General features: G+C 37.6%; 1 protein-coding gene across 1 annotated transcript; it reads left to right on the top strand.

Annotated features, from left to right (window-relative positions):
• Positions 1-822: 822 nt before the first annotated feature.
• micall2a (mical-like 2a) lies at positions 823-10,367 on the top strand (the record flags this gene model as incomplete). Its single annotated transcript, XM_079253106.1, has 17 exons — positions 823-965; positions 1,259-1,307; positions 2,458-2,599; positions 2,937-3,103; positions 3,219-3,349; positions 3,447-3,944; positions 4,027-4,211; positions 4,993-5,053; positions 5,515-5,714; positions 6,293-6,400; positions 6,560-6,624; positions 6,812-6,935; positions 9,423-9,525; positions 9,641-9,714; positions 9,795-9,909; positions 10,047-10,093; positions 10,203-10,367. 17 exons carry the CDS (start codon positions 823-825, stop codon positions 10,280-10,282), a joined length of 2,292 nt encoding a protein of 763 aa, XP_079109232.1. The 3' UTR covers positions 10,283-10,367.
• Positions 10,368-12,795: the final 2,428 nt, after the last annotated feature.

Below are 12,795 nucleotides of genomic sequence, written 5' to 3'. Positions count from 1 at the left end.
TGATGATGGTTGGCCTCAATTAGTCCACAATTAAGCCAAGTGAATGCCACAGACTGAAATGCTGACTCACACCCCAACTTCGATGTTTTATTCTTCAGAAATCATGCGACATATTACCACTGAGCTGAGCAATTCTTTTCACGAAGCACTGAATGAATCTGTTATTCCTCCTCAGCCTTTAAGGAGTTGTTAGTTGGAGAGTTTGTCTGATTTAGAAACAGAACATTGGTATCAGGTATTGGCGAACTGTTGCGTAAGCTGGGAAATACGTAATCAACAAAGCAAAATGTTTGTTTAGTTAAAGTCTGGCTGTCGATGCGCACAAATGATGGCAATATAATTATCCAAATGTGCTCCTAACATGTCAGCCATTCATCCATACTGGCAAACATTCTCCACTCAGCTGTGTGTTGGTTGGTTGTTTGAAGAAAAAAAAAAACCCTTAATTTTACTTATAAATGAAAATATGTAGCAGCAGAACATGTGAAAAGCGCATGAATCACGAATTGCATATACTCTTCTGGACAAGTTTTAATGAACTGTCGCAAATGACAAATCACCAGTCGGTCTCAATTAGTATAATGAGCTGAGAAATACACACCGCCAGCCCCATTATCATCATCATCATCCTCAGCAGCAGCGGGAGCAGCAGGAGAGTCGGCGGCCATTCCGGTAGAAGAAGGAAACCGGACGCAGCTGCAGCGCTGCAGTTCACGGCCAAATCCTGGACAGACACTGTTTATTTCTCCTTCCTCTGAGCGACTCCTCCACTGCGCAAAGCTCCCCGCCTGTTGCGCACTTGGTCTTGGTGGCGCTGGAGGCATGGCTGCCATCAAGGCGCTGGAGCAGTGGTGTAAGCTGCAATGTGAGGGCTACAGAGATGTGTCCATCATCAACATGACCACTTCATTCAGGAACGGACTGGCTTTCTGTGCGCTCATACACAAGTACAGACCGGACCTCATGTGAGTATTTAACTGTTTTAGGTGGGATATTCTAGGGGTGAGCACCTTCTTCCCAAGCCAACCCCTAAAGGGGTTTGTATTGAATTTAGTTGACAACCAAAACAGACTTTCAGATTTAGACTTTAATATATGAAAAACATACTGATTTCTGTAAATGTTTCTTTTTAGTAAACCCATCTGCTTGCTTTGGGGGAAAAAAAAAAAAAAAGTTTATATCTCAAACTTCAAAACCAGTCTGAAGTTCTGAGTTACACACCTTAAATAATCTCTTTGTTGTATTTGTGTTTTCACAGAGACTATGAGTCACTCAGAAAGGAGGATGTGTTCGAGAACAACAGACTGGTAAGATGTCAAGTTGTTTAATGTTTTTTTTTCTCTAATAAAGAGAAAAACATGAGCCATAAAAATGTGATGTATTACAAAACATTTGCTATATTAACCCCTATACATACAGTATTTATTCCTTTTCTTATCTAACAGTTTTATTCAATATCAAGCCATATTTATGTTTTAACAGTACAGTAGTTTAAGAAGCATGTCCTCTACAATTCCTCTGCTTCTGTTACCTTAAACTCATTTATTTAGCTAACCTCTGCATGACATGAGCAGTTGCTGGAACTTCTCCATTATTTGGTTTTTCTACCATCATACTGGCTTCCTCTGAGGGTTGAGGGGGGGCCCCTGCAGAGTGCTACAGTATGTATGACTTCCTTGCTGCCTCTGATGGTCCTGGCAGTGTCAGCAACAAACCTGAGCTCAAGGGAGAGGCTCTTCAGCCTATTCATTTTGAATGAGGTTTGCAGTCATCTGCTACTTGATCCATATGACGACTGCTCACTTGAGCACACTGCTGATGTACACTATTTGAATGCTACACAAGACTAACAGATTTGGGGCCAGAGTGGCATGTTTGATCAGGTGTTAGTTTAGAGCTGGTGTTGAAGATGCTCCCTGTGCTGAAATATGAGAATCTAGTAATTCACACCCTTCTATATTTCATGAATAGTATCATGTTTCTTCCAGTAGGTTATTTCCTGAGTTGAAAATTTGTCTTTGTGGCCAAACCAGCCTTTATGCTCCCTTTTTTTTTTTTTTTTTTTTTTTTTTTTTTTTTTTTTTTTATATATATAACATGTTGCATTTATAAGGCATCTCTTTTTAAATTTAATGAGCCGGTCCAAGCTGATCCTAAACAATGCCCTGACATCCTGCTCCCTCCATCCTTTTTCTTATCCTTGCAAGCTTACAGGAAGTCTATTCATTATACAGACCTTTCTGAACTGTGCTACAGAATACTCCCTGTCTATTTAAAGTGAATATCATTGTCTGGCAGTTTTACATGCTGTAAATGTAGGAGTCTGGTTGCCTGGTTTAGAGGGGGAAAAAAAAACATGTTTATATGTATCAAACCATTTCTGGATATCTGTGCTATTTATTTAGTTTTCTTTTTGGCATAGACTCAAATGTTATTTGTGTTTTTATTCTTCTCAAGGCTTTTCAGATTGCTGAAGAAAAGTTGGGCATCCCAGCTTTGTTAGATGCAGAAGACATGGTGGCTTTAAGGGTTCCCGACAGGCTGAGTATTCTTACTTATGTCTCTCAGTACTACAACTACTTCAAAGGAAGGTCTCCAAGTGAGTGTGTGTATACATCAAATAAACAATTTATTTGTCATTCAACCTCCTACTTCTTCCTTTTAGAGCCTTCTTGCCTATTTAAGGAAAAAGCAGTTTATTGTTCTCACATTTAATTAAACTTCAACTTTATATGTTTTGCGCCACTTCACAACAATGTTGTCACAGGGCACTTTACATACACAAACCAACATACACACCATTTCAAGGCAGTTCATAGATATCCTGTAATAGAAACCAACTGATTGCATCGAGTCATGACTTCCATCCAACCCCCCACTGCTGTGTGTGTGTGTGTGTGTGTGTTTGATAGTGGTGTTGTTTTGCTTGTCCTCAGTGGGAGGTATGAAAAGGCCAGCAGAGGGCTCCAAGGAGGAGCCATCTGAGAAGAAAAATCTTCCAGTAGTTGCCAAAAGCTTTGTGTCTAACATGGGCGTTGAAAACCGTTCACCTTCCACCATCGCTGCTCACAACTCACCAAAGTTGGCCAGAGCTGCTGCTCAGGTTTCTGTTTGTCTAATAATACATGATCAGGCAGTGAAAATTATGACTGCATTTACAGTCATTTATTTATTTTTTTTTTAAAATCAGGATGTTGCTTCATGCTTGTCTTCCACAGAAGGTGATTTTGACCGACAATGCCAACAAAAATGGAACTCTCAATAGCAAATGTTTTGCGTGCAAGAGCCATGTTCATCTGGTGCAAAGGCATTTTGTGGAAGGGAAGCTTTATCACAGAAGCTGTTTCAAGTATGATTTAAATTTTTTTTTTTTTCATGTGCTGTCTTTGTAGTTTTTCACTTTCATATAATCTAGAAGTTAACTAATGCAAATACATTTCCATTAGATGCAGCGAGTGCTCCAGTGTGCTTCATGCAGGAGGCTACAAGCCCGGGAAGAGTCCAGACACCTTTGTCTGTAAAACCCACCAGAAAACGACCAAAACTACTTCCCCTGATGCTGAAATAAAAGATGGGTTCGCTATTTCCGCTGCACATCCAAACAGTGCCATCCAGACCCAGCTGACAGCACGTCCTTCAGTGCTAACGGCACCACTTCATGTCGATATGAAGCCAGTCAGTCCTGCCCCGCCTTCCCAGTCCTGGACGAGCTCGGCTCAGAAGACGCAGGCAGCCCGGCAGAAGTTTTTCCAAGCTGCGCCTCAACTTACAGAAACTTCAACCGGTGCCAGGAAACCTGGAGAGCGCTTAGGAAAACCAAAGGTCCTGGTTGGTCCTGATGATGAAAAGAACCAAGCCAGAATGATGATGGGAAAGAAACTAGCAGAAGAAAACTGCAACAACAACAACAAACGCCTCTTCACCATCCAGTCAGCAGAAAGACGGTGAGGGGTTGTATCTTCTAAACGGCCTGCAGAATAAATACTTCTGGAAGGCTGATGTTGGGGGGGATGACTTTCTCTGCAGGTTTGGTTACGAGCCAAGTCCTGTTGACATGCCTGGTTTGAGAAAGGACAAGTGCAGCCGAAGCGCAGCAGGAAACTGCACAGGACAGCCCACCACCAGCCAGACAAACAATGAGGAACTGCCATGTCTGAAAACCATCAATAAAGACAACACCAGGCCAACAACTGTACACAAAACTGCCAAAGGCAAGCTCTACGAAATTCATTTTAACTTGCTCTTGATCCACTATTTGACATCTCGCCAGCATTCACCCACAACCCCCCCCCCCCCCCCCCCCCCCCCCCCCCCCCTTCTCTCTGTCTGCCTCACACATTCACAGAAAACAAAGCACTTTTGTCTTTTTTTTTTTTTTTTTTTGCCCTAATTTAAGCAGCCAGTGCATCTGGCATGTCGTTAGCTGACATTTTAATTTCTGTCTTGCACTAATGAACTTCTATAGAACTGCCATTCTCCTGGGATGGATGTGTGTAAACGGTTGTCAGCGGGTTTGAAGATAGACACACACAATTATTGTGAATGGTATCAGGATGGTTGTATTTGTAGCACTGGCAGATATATTCCAGACCTGGAAATGAACTCTACTGCTTGCTGACATTAACCCCATATAGTCCAGGAATTTCCCAAATTAAAAGATTATTCAGATTTATTCAAAACAATAGTGAAGTTGCTATTTTAGCAACAAGCTAAAAAGGCTTGAAACAAGCAGCTTGTATCATAGTCAGCTGTTTTCTGCATGATTATACTTTTTATGTCATAAGCTGTATTGTGCTATCATTGCAGTGATAAACTGATTTGTGCAATGCAAAATATTCCTAATCCAGTGTTGAATCCCATTTTTAAATAGCAATTGAGATACAAATGCTACTTGATAATAACCCTGTATGGACAAACTAGCTCCACCGATTAAAACTACATTGTAGCTGCAGAAGTTGCACGTATATTACGTATCTCATTGTTTTTCTGCAGATCCAGTCTACCCCGAGTGGCAAACGCATTTTAAACCTGTCAATACAGTGCAAGAACTAAAGTAAGTTTGCCCAAGTATTTAATATTCTAAAGCTTCATGACTAACCTAGCTTGAAGTGAAAGGGGCCTTGTGTGTGTGAATGTGAAGCATATTAAAATAGTTTGCTTCTTGCATGCCTGACCTCTCAGCTTATCCACTCTCCAGAATGCAGACTCTTCGTGTTTCCTCCATTCCTGCTATTGTTGACTGGCTCAGAGTTCAACCACCAACTCTGTCTCCCATCCTAACAAGCCCCAAGGAGTGCCAAGCCTGACTCTTTTTCTAACTCTAACATTTAGATTTGATTCTCTTCTAATCAATGCTGATGAGACCATCACTTTTTTTCTCTTCACCTTAACATTATAAAGTATGAGGTGAGGCAGTCTTTAATCTACCTTTCCACGCTTTATACCTGCCAGTTTGTGCTAATGGAGAATATGTATCTGTTGCCAGAATTTTTAAGCGTATTTTATTTCTTACAGATGTAGCGAACCTGAAACTTTAGCTCTGAAACATTCGCCTGGATTCATGTCCTCAGCTATGTGTGATGTCTCTATTACTACAACAAGGCTGCCCTCAGCTCCAACACCTGCGGTACCAGCAGTTAGCATTGCTCCATTTGACACAGCAGGCTTTAAAGAAGTCAATCCCCAGAAAGCTCTACCTGGTTCTGAAAGCTTTGGTGAGATGCTTCTCTCCATTAAAATGAAAGCCTCTTGTCTGATTGTGTAATACATTTTAATAAGGAAGTGTTGGATGTAAAAAATTAGACATGATTTGCTGTGAGTTTTGGCCTCAAAGCTGCATCAGAATAATAGTTTTTAAAAATATTTTTAAGTTATGCTTTTGGTTTTTTTTTTTGTGTGTTTTTTTTAAACTGGCAAGTGAAGAAAAATGAAACTGGCTGTAATATACTGTCGAGTAGAATCAAAATAAATTAGCTTTATTAGCTGGACCAAATTATGTTCAATTTGTGGTGTGGTCAAGTCGTAGCAATTTAAGATATTCATGGGACTAATAACTTGTTAATCTAATGCTCACAAATATGCAGCTATGGTAATTTATTAATAGTGTTGACTCATTCAACTTGCTACAAAGTGTAAACTTCACAGCAGTGCTTCAGGGAAAGTTAAATTGATTTTGGGGGTGATGACTGAAGCTGTAAATGTTGTATTTGAAGTTGTTTACATACATCAGTATTACAGCTGAACTCCTGAACTGCTGATCTACAGCATGCAAATCCTTCTGTCCTTATTTTAGGCTTTAAACACGGGAGCCGTTTCCCTACAAAATCCCCACCCAGACCACCAGCAGTGGAATCTATTAACCCTTCATCGTCTGCTCCAGCCAATCCCGGAAATCCGTCAGGTCAGTTTTGCTCCTGTTGTTTTTTTTTTCCTCAGACTGAGAATTTATCAGGTGAAGTCAGATGTGACAATTCCTTTATTTTATTTTTTTTTTGTTTTTATTTATTTTTTGCCTGCTGCCACGAAAAATGATCTAATCCTATTTTTATCTACCTCTTAGCTGCTAAAAAGGGAAAGTATTTGTCACCCACCAACGCCTTCAGGACAGAAATGAGGTCACCCTCTGTAAGTTCCCTCCATTAAGTCTCTTAAGAGATTAACAGCTCTGCAAATATGATTTCATTACATTCCCAGGAAAAAGACAATGGGGGGGGTGACCTTCTTTACATTAACTGGCCAAAGTCTGATTGTTTTTAGTCAAGATTAATAGAATAAACTGGACAGTGAAATAAGTTGTTTTGTTTTACACCAGGTGAAGTCTTATCATATTCCAGCGGAGCAGATTGAAAAAGAACTGACTGATATTGAGACAAACTTGGCTCAGCTGGAGAAGGAGGGGATTGAGCTTGAAAAGAAGCTCCGCAGCTGTGAGGAGGGTATGTTTTTCATGTTACTCCTTCTCCTACAGCTCACTGTCCTTTTAGTTTTCCCACTTCCTTCCCTTCGCCTGCCACTTTCAGCCATTTTCAAACTGCGAAAAGCAGGTGATTTAGGCTGTGTTGTACCCATATAGGTTGGACCTATTCATGATGCTGCTTTTCTGTCTCTTCTTCATGACAACTTTTACTGTTGCTTATTGAAGTGGATAATTGCATTCAGTAATTCTCAATAAAAATGATGTTGCTGATCTGATGTGAGTGCTCTAAATTAGTTCTTTGTCTGTCTGGCATATTCACATTCATAAGCAAATTCCTGTGTTTACCTTGAGGTTTATTAATCTAAGTGTAATTTTGCACCTTTTAATGTGAAGCCTTATCAAAATGATTATTTTAACATATTTGTGTGGATTGCTAAAGTCTTCTCAGTTTCCTGTTGCCTCACACACTCACTATCAACTGGAGGGGTGTGTGTGTGTGTGTGTGTGTGGCTACAAATTATCTGCCATTTCTATTCCAACTTCTGCTGCCAAATGAGGTGAGAGGCACAGCTAGCCCACAGAGATGTTGTTTCCCCTTTTGAGGAATAAGGGGTCTGATTGCTTTGCTCAAGGTCAACATGACTTGGGTAAAGAAATGTGTGTGTATATATATATATATTCTGGGTATTAGCTTTCTGTGTGTGTTTGTTTTTTTTAATTTTTATATATATATATATATATATATATATATATATATATATATATATATATATATATATATATATATATATATATATATATATATATATATATATATATATATATATATATATATATATATATATATATATATATATATATATATATATATATATATATATATATATATATATATATATATATATATATATATATATATAAATAAATAAAATCCCCCCCCCCCATGCTGCCCAGGAAACCAAAGCATGCAATCGCTTGGCCCTAATTTGACATCAGTTGCACACCACCTCTAGAATCATCTGCTGCTCTTCTGCCATTTATAAACATTAAAACCCTAATTTTTGAGCACTACAGGGTAATCTCCAGATTGTTCTAAAGATGGCAGGATGATGGCTGTTCATATTTTTTAACTTAAATGTCCATAATATTCTTGAGCTTTCTGTCATTTGTGGATCTTTGATTTTAAGTTAATCTTGCTACTTGATCAGGTTAAAGACAAGGGATTGACTCGAATCCTTTTTCCTTCAAAAGTGAATTGCTTCTTTTTTTTTTTTTTTTTTTTTTTTTTTTTTTTTTTTGTGTCATTATCCACTTCTACTTTGAAGTTTTTGGCAAATTTCACTTTAGATTTTCCTGAACCCGATGTCTCTTCACACAAATTCATTATTCTGCTTTTTTATTTAAAGTCACATCAATTAAAGCTCTTGGCCCAGTGCTATTTGATGTCCTAGACTGGTGTGTTTCTCTTGCATTTAGAGCTCTACTTACTGCATGTAATAACTTTTATGGCAGCACTTAACTCAAATGTCACACTTGAATTTAACTTCAGACCTTTTGACAAGTGTAAACGATGAAGACATGAGAAAGGAACTGGGCAACTTTTCATGAAACTGCTTAAAGGCTAAGCTTTAAAAATTGGAGTGTTTTTTTTTTTTTTGTTTTTTTTTTATTTTATTTTTTTTTTTTTTTAATATAAATCCTCCTGAAAAAGATGTTTAGGCATAAACATTTTGTTTTTAATTTGGTAGGGGAGAACCCTAAATTGTTATAAAAAAAAAAAAAAAAAAAAACCCACACAAGTATAGCCCAGTATTGAGTAGATAATTGGAGCTTAAATTTTTTGGTTGCTAGGCTACAATGGAAAAAAAAAAAAAAGCATTTTTCTTTTATATTTCTTCATTGTTTTTTATTAAATTTATATTTATATATATATATATATATATATATATATTTATTTATTTTTACAAGTTTCAGCATCAGAAGTCTGCCATGCAGAATAAAATGTTAATTGAACCAAAGTTAAGTTAGTAAAACATACTGCTAAAGAACATCATACTTTTTTGTTCCCTGATGAATCAGAATATACTATATCACATGAGGCTTTTTGTTGCATATTTATACTTATTGCTTTTTTGTGTGTGTGTGTGGTCCTTTATTTTCATCATCTTACATTCAGAGCACAAAGCCACAGTTGTATTAAAACATTGCTTTCTGAACACTTTGGGCTCCATTTATTCCTGTCTGACATGAATAAATGAGGAGTTCATTAACTTGAGTCAGACACACTGAAATGAGTTCTGCTGAGTCATACCAGCCACTCGGAGCAGATAATTAATGCTCAAGAACTTTTGGAAGCCTCCACAGGAGTCCTGTTTATGTTTTAATACTTTAAATGAATTGCTCATTACTGATGTGTACATGTCTGTGATTGTATGTTGCACCGCTGCACACTCCAGATTATTACGCTGTGTCATCTTCAGTGTGTGTTTGTATCCACTTGTTTCAGAGGGAAAAGGGGACATATTGATGGACCCACTGATGGTTGACTGGTTTAACCTCATTAAACAAAAGCAAATGTACATCAGGAAGGAATCAGAGCTTGTATACATGTCAGTAATACTTATAATTTCTTTTGCATTGTTCAAGTTTTTTTTTTTTTTTTTTTTTTTTTGTCTAATTTTAAAAGCTTTGCATTTTTAAGGCGTTTATGAAAATGTTTTTCAGTGCCAGGACTCAGGAGCTGGAGCAGCAACAGCCAGGAGTGGAGGGGGAACTTCGCAGGCTGTTGGAGAAGCCAGGTAAGACTTCATATTTACAACAAACAGAACAACCTGCAAGCTCTTTGCAGAGTCTGATAGTGTCATCTTTTGTATTGCAGACCAGCTAAAGTCCAGAGAAGATCGACAGCGTGAGAAGAAGCTGCTGCAGAGACTGATGGAGATTGTGGACGGCAGGAATGCGATTGTGCAGGGTCTCGATGATGACAGGCTGAGGTAACGGCTCCTCTTGAATTTGGTATTTTAATATTACAAAAGTAATTATTTCTGAATTATCTGCAAGTAATGTGCCAGTTTGATAGGTAAATAAACCAAAAATAATAACTAGAAATAAAACTGTTGGTTCGCTTTAGGGAAGTGGAAGAGGACCAGCAGTTGAATAAGATGATGCAAAATCTTGGTGAGCAAAATTCTCTGTCTTCATTTATTTTTCTTAAGTGTTTTTTTTTTTTTTTTTTTTGTCCTTACTTGACAATATCTAATTATAAATTGTTTTTGGATGAGAACAGGAGTGAAGAAAGCCAAAAATAAGCGGAAATCTTCCATCTCAAAACTGTTCAGGCGAAGAAGTAAAAGACGGGATGAATGATGCCGAAAGGATTTATTTCTTTGACTAAACTTCTATTTATTTGTGATGGCTGTTTGTTTAAAATTGTATTGAAAAACCGAAACCTGTGGAGTGTTTATGAGAAGCAAAATGAGATGTCAAACCAGAAAGGAGAGGTTAACAAAAGTTATGTTTTTGGTTAAAGATTCACCTTCGGTTTGTTTTGTAGTAGAGTTTAAAGTTTTTGTTCAGGTTTTTATTCATGTTTCCCACAATGTTCTTTCCCCCACTAATAGTTTCACTGTTTTAAAAAGAGGGATAAATATGTGTATGTGGCGAGGGCAGCAGTTAACATTTTCTTCATTTTATGAGAACACTTGAGTCAAAAGAAATGTCAGTCTTTGGATGTCCTCTGGTTTAATGACACTAGTTATGGGTTAACTGGATTGAGTCAGCTTCATTATTATTATTATTATTATTTTTTTATTTTATTATTATTATTGAGCCTTAAGTATTTCGGGAATCAAATAGCTTGCAGATCTTAGAAAAAAACTCCTATGCTGTCTGAACTACAGAAGAGCACTGACCTCTGCACAAACAAATGGAAATAAGCAGAGCAATTGTGATTGAAAATTAAAAAATATTTTAGTATCTATCTAATACGTTTTTAACAAACTTGCTGCAAAGATATTAGAGAGAGTTCTGACAATAAAGTGAATAGCTGAAGTGTGTAAGAGCCACACATGTTGAGCGGCTGTAAGCTGCCGCTCCTCCCTCTCTGTACTGTAGGTGGCAACCTGGGTATGCTGTATCACAAGGCACGAACTTGAAAATCCAATTTGCCACAGTGCAGACAGTTAATTTCTTTGCTAATTTTATAAATGCTGCAAAAATGTTCAGCTGTGCTGATGCAATAATGTTATGTGAAAGAGGATTAGGTCGAGCAGTAGCTTATGGCTGGGAAGGCTTATAAACTATAGGTTGTATTGAGCTCTTTATCTTCAAACCTGGTTTAATTAAACGTTACTCTTTACTAATATCTGCATCGAAATTCCTCCATACCTGAGCTATTAAAATGTTCAGACGACGCGTGGAGTTGCTCATGTGTGAAAATGGCTTTTTTGCAGTGTTTGAGGAAAGTACTGTAATGTTGAATCTTGGAAGTGTTATTGAACGGTATATGTACTCATTCTCTATTTATAGCATTATAAATTTTTTAAAGTCTGTTTTAATAAATCCTTGAAAGATTAGTGTGTATGATAGGCTGAATTATTTACCCAGACAACTTCCTTTGCACACATCTATGCATTTACACAGATCCTCAAACTCTTAACAATCCCTGTTTTTTTTTGTTTTTTTTACAAGCTTCAGCAACGATTGTATGTATGAGTGACTGCCCAGCTCAGACATCCATCGCCTTTCACTGAGAAACCAACAACTCCTTTGCATTAAAGCTTTACAGTGATCAGAGCAGCATCGATGTATGCTTTTAATAAAGCTTTTTAAAGACGGTATTAAGAATTGGGTGGCGTCAATATCATCCCAGCCTCTTCTAAACGACGCATCCCTCATTTTGAGATGCATGAAATTGTGATCATGAAGTTGGAACACAATCTTTCTAGCTGAGCAGAGTTGGGGTTGATATTGGTACAAAATGCCATGCGTGATGTGGGTGACAGTCGAGACTGAATGTGTGATATTAGAGTTAATTAAAGCTTTGCGCCCCATCTACTGCAAATGCTTGCACTTCTGCAATTAAGAATCAAAGGCGAGGGCTTAGTGTCAGGGGGGTGTCTAATACATGGGTTTTAACAGGAATGGGACCTGATTTGCCAAGCTCCTAGTGACAAGCATTAACAACAGCCTCAAATTAGAGGGACATTAATATTCATAAGTAAAACAATTCATCCTGTGAATGTGTGATGAAATGGAATCCTCTGAGGTGAGCTCTTGCGTCCAGGCTGCCATCGTTCATTAAAATATGCCATTACCCATGAAGTGCTTAATCTTTATGAAAGGGTGGTAAAATCAGTTTGAACTGCTTTGACAAAAAGGTGGAAACTGTAATGTTGTTTGGCTCCTTTTTTTTTTTTTTTTTTTTTTTTTAAATTGTTAATCTTGTTCATTTTTTTTAAATCTGATCATATGAAACAATGTGGAATAAATAGTTTTTTGCCTGTGTACAGTAGCTTGTTTAGCTGTTTTTACGCCGCATTTTGTAACCCAATCTAAATCTTGTGTGTGGTTTGTCTTATTCCTGCTCCTGCCAAAATCTCTGCCACTAGCCTGTAATTATGATCACCGAGGTAATTTTATCAGGCTCATTAGCTCTGATGAGTAAATGAGAAATGTGCTTCTAATTTATAGGCCATTGAGGCTGTAGATTTTATTCTCATCAGACAGATCATAATATTTGTACAGAGACGGAGAAATATTGTACACAAAACTTGGCTACAGGGCTTCTGGAGCAATACCAAGGAGAATATTTGTGACTTAGAAATAGTCATTCTGCTCTGTATAGTTTACAGTTGTTAAAATTCTTAGCATGGATGTCA

The sequence above is a fragment of the Telmatherina bonti genome (genome assembly GCF_933228915.1).
Source record: "Telmatherina bonti genome assembly, chromosome: 14".
NCBI classification, from domain to species: Eukaryota; Metazoa; Chordata; class Actinopteri; order Atheriniformes; family Telmatherinidae; genus Telmatherina; species Telmatherina bonti.
The sequence above is the reverse complement of the archived record's forward strand: the minus strand, read 5'-3'. Positions and strand labels throughout refer to the sequence as shown.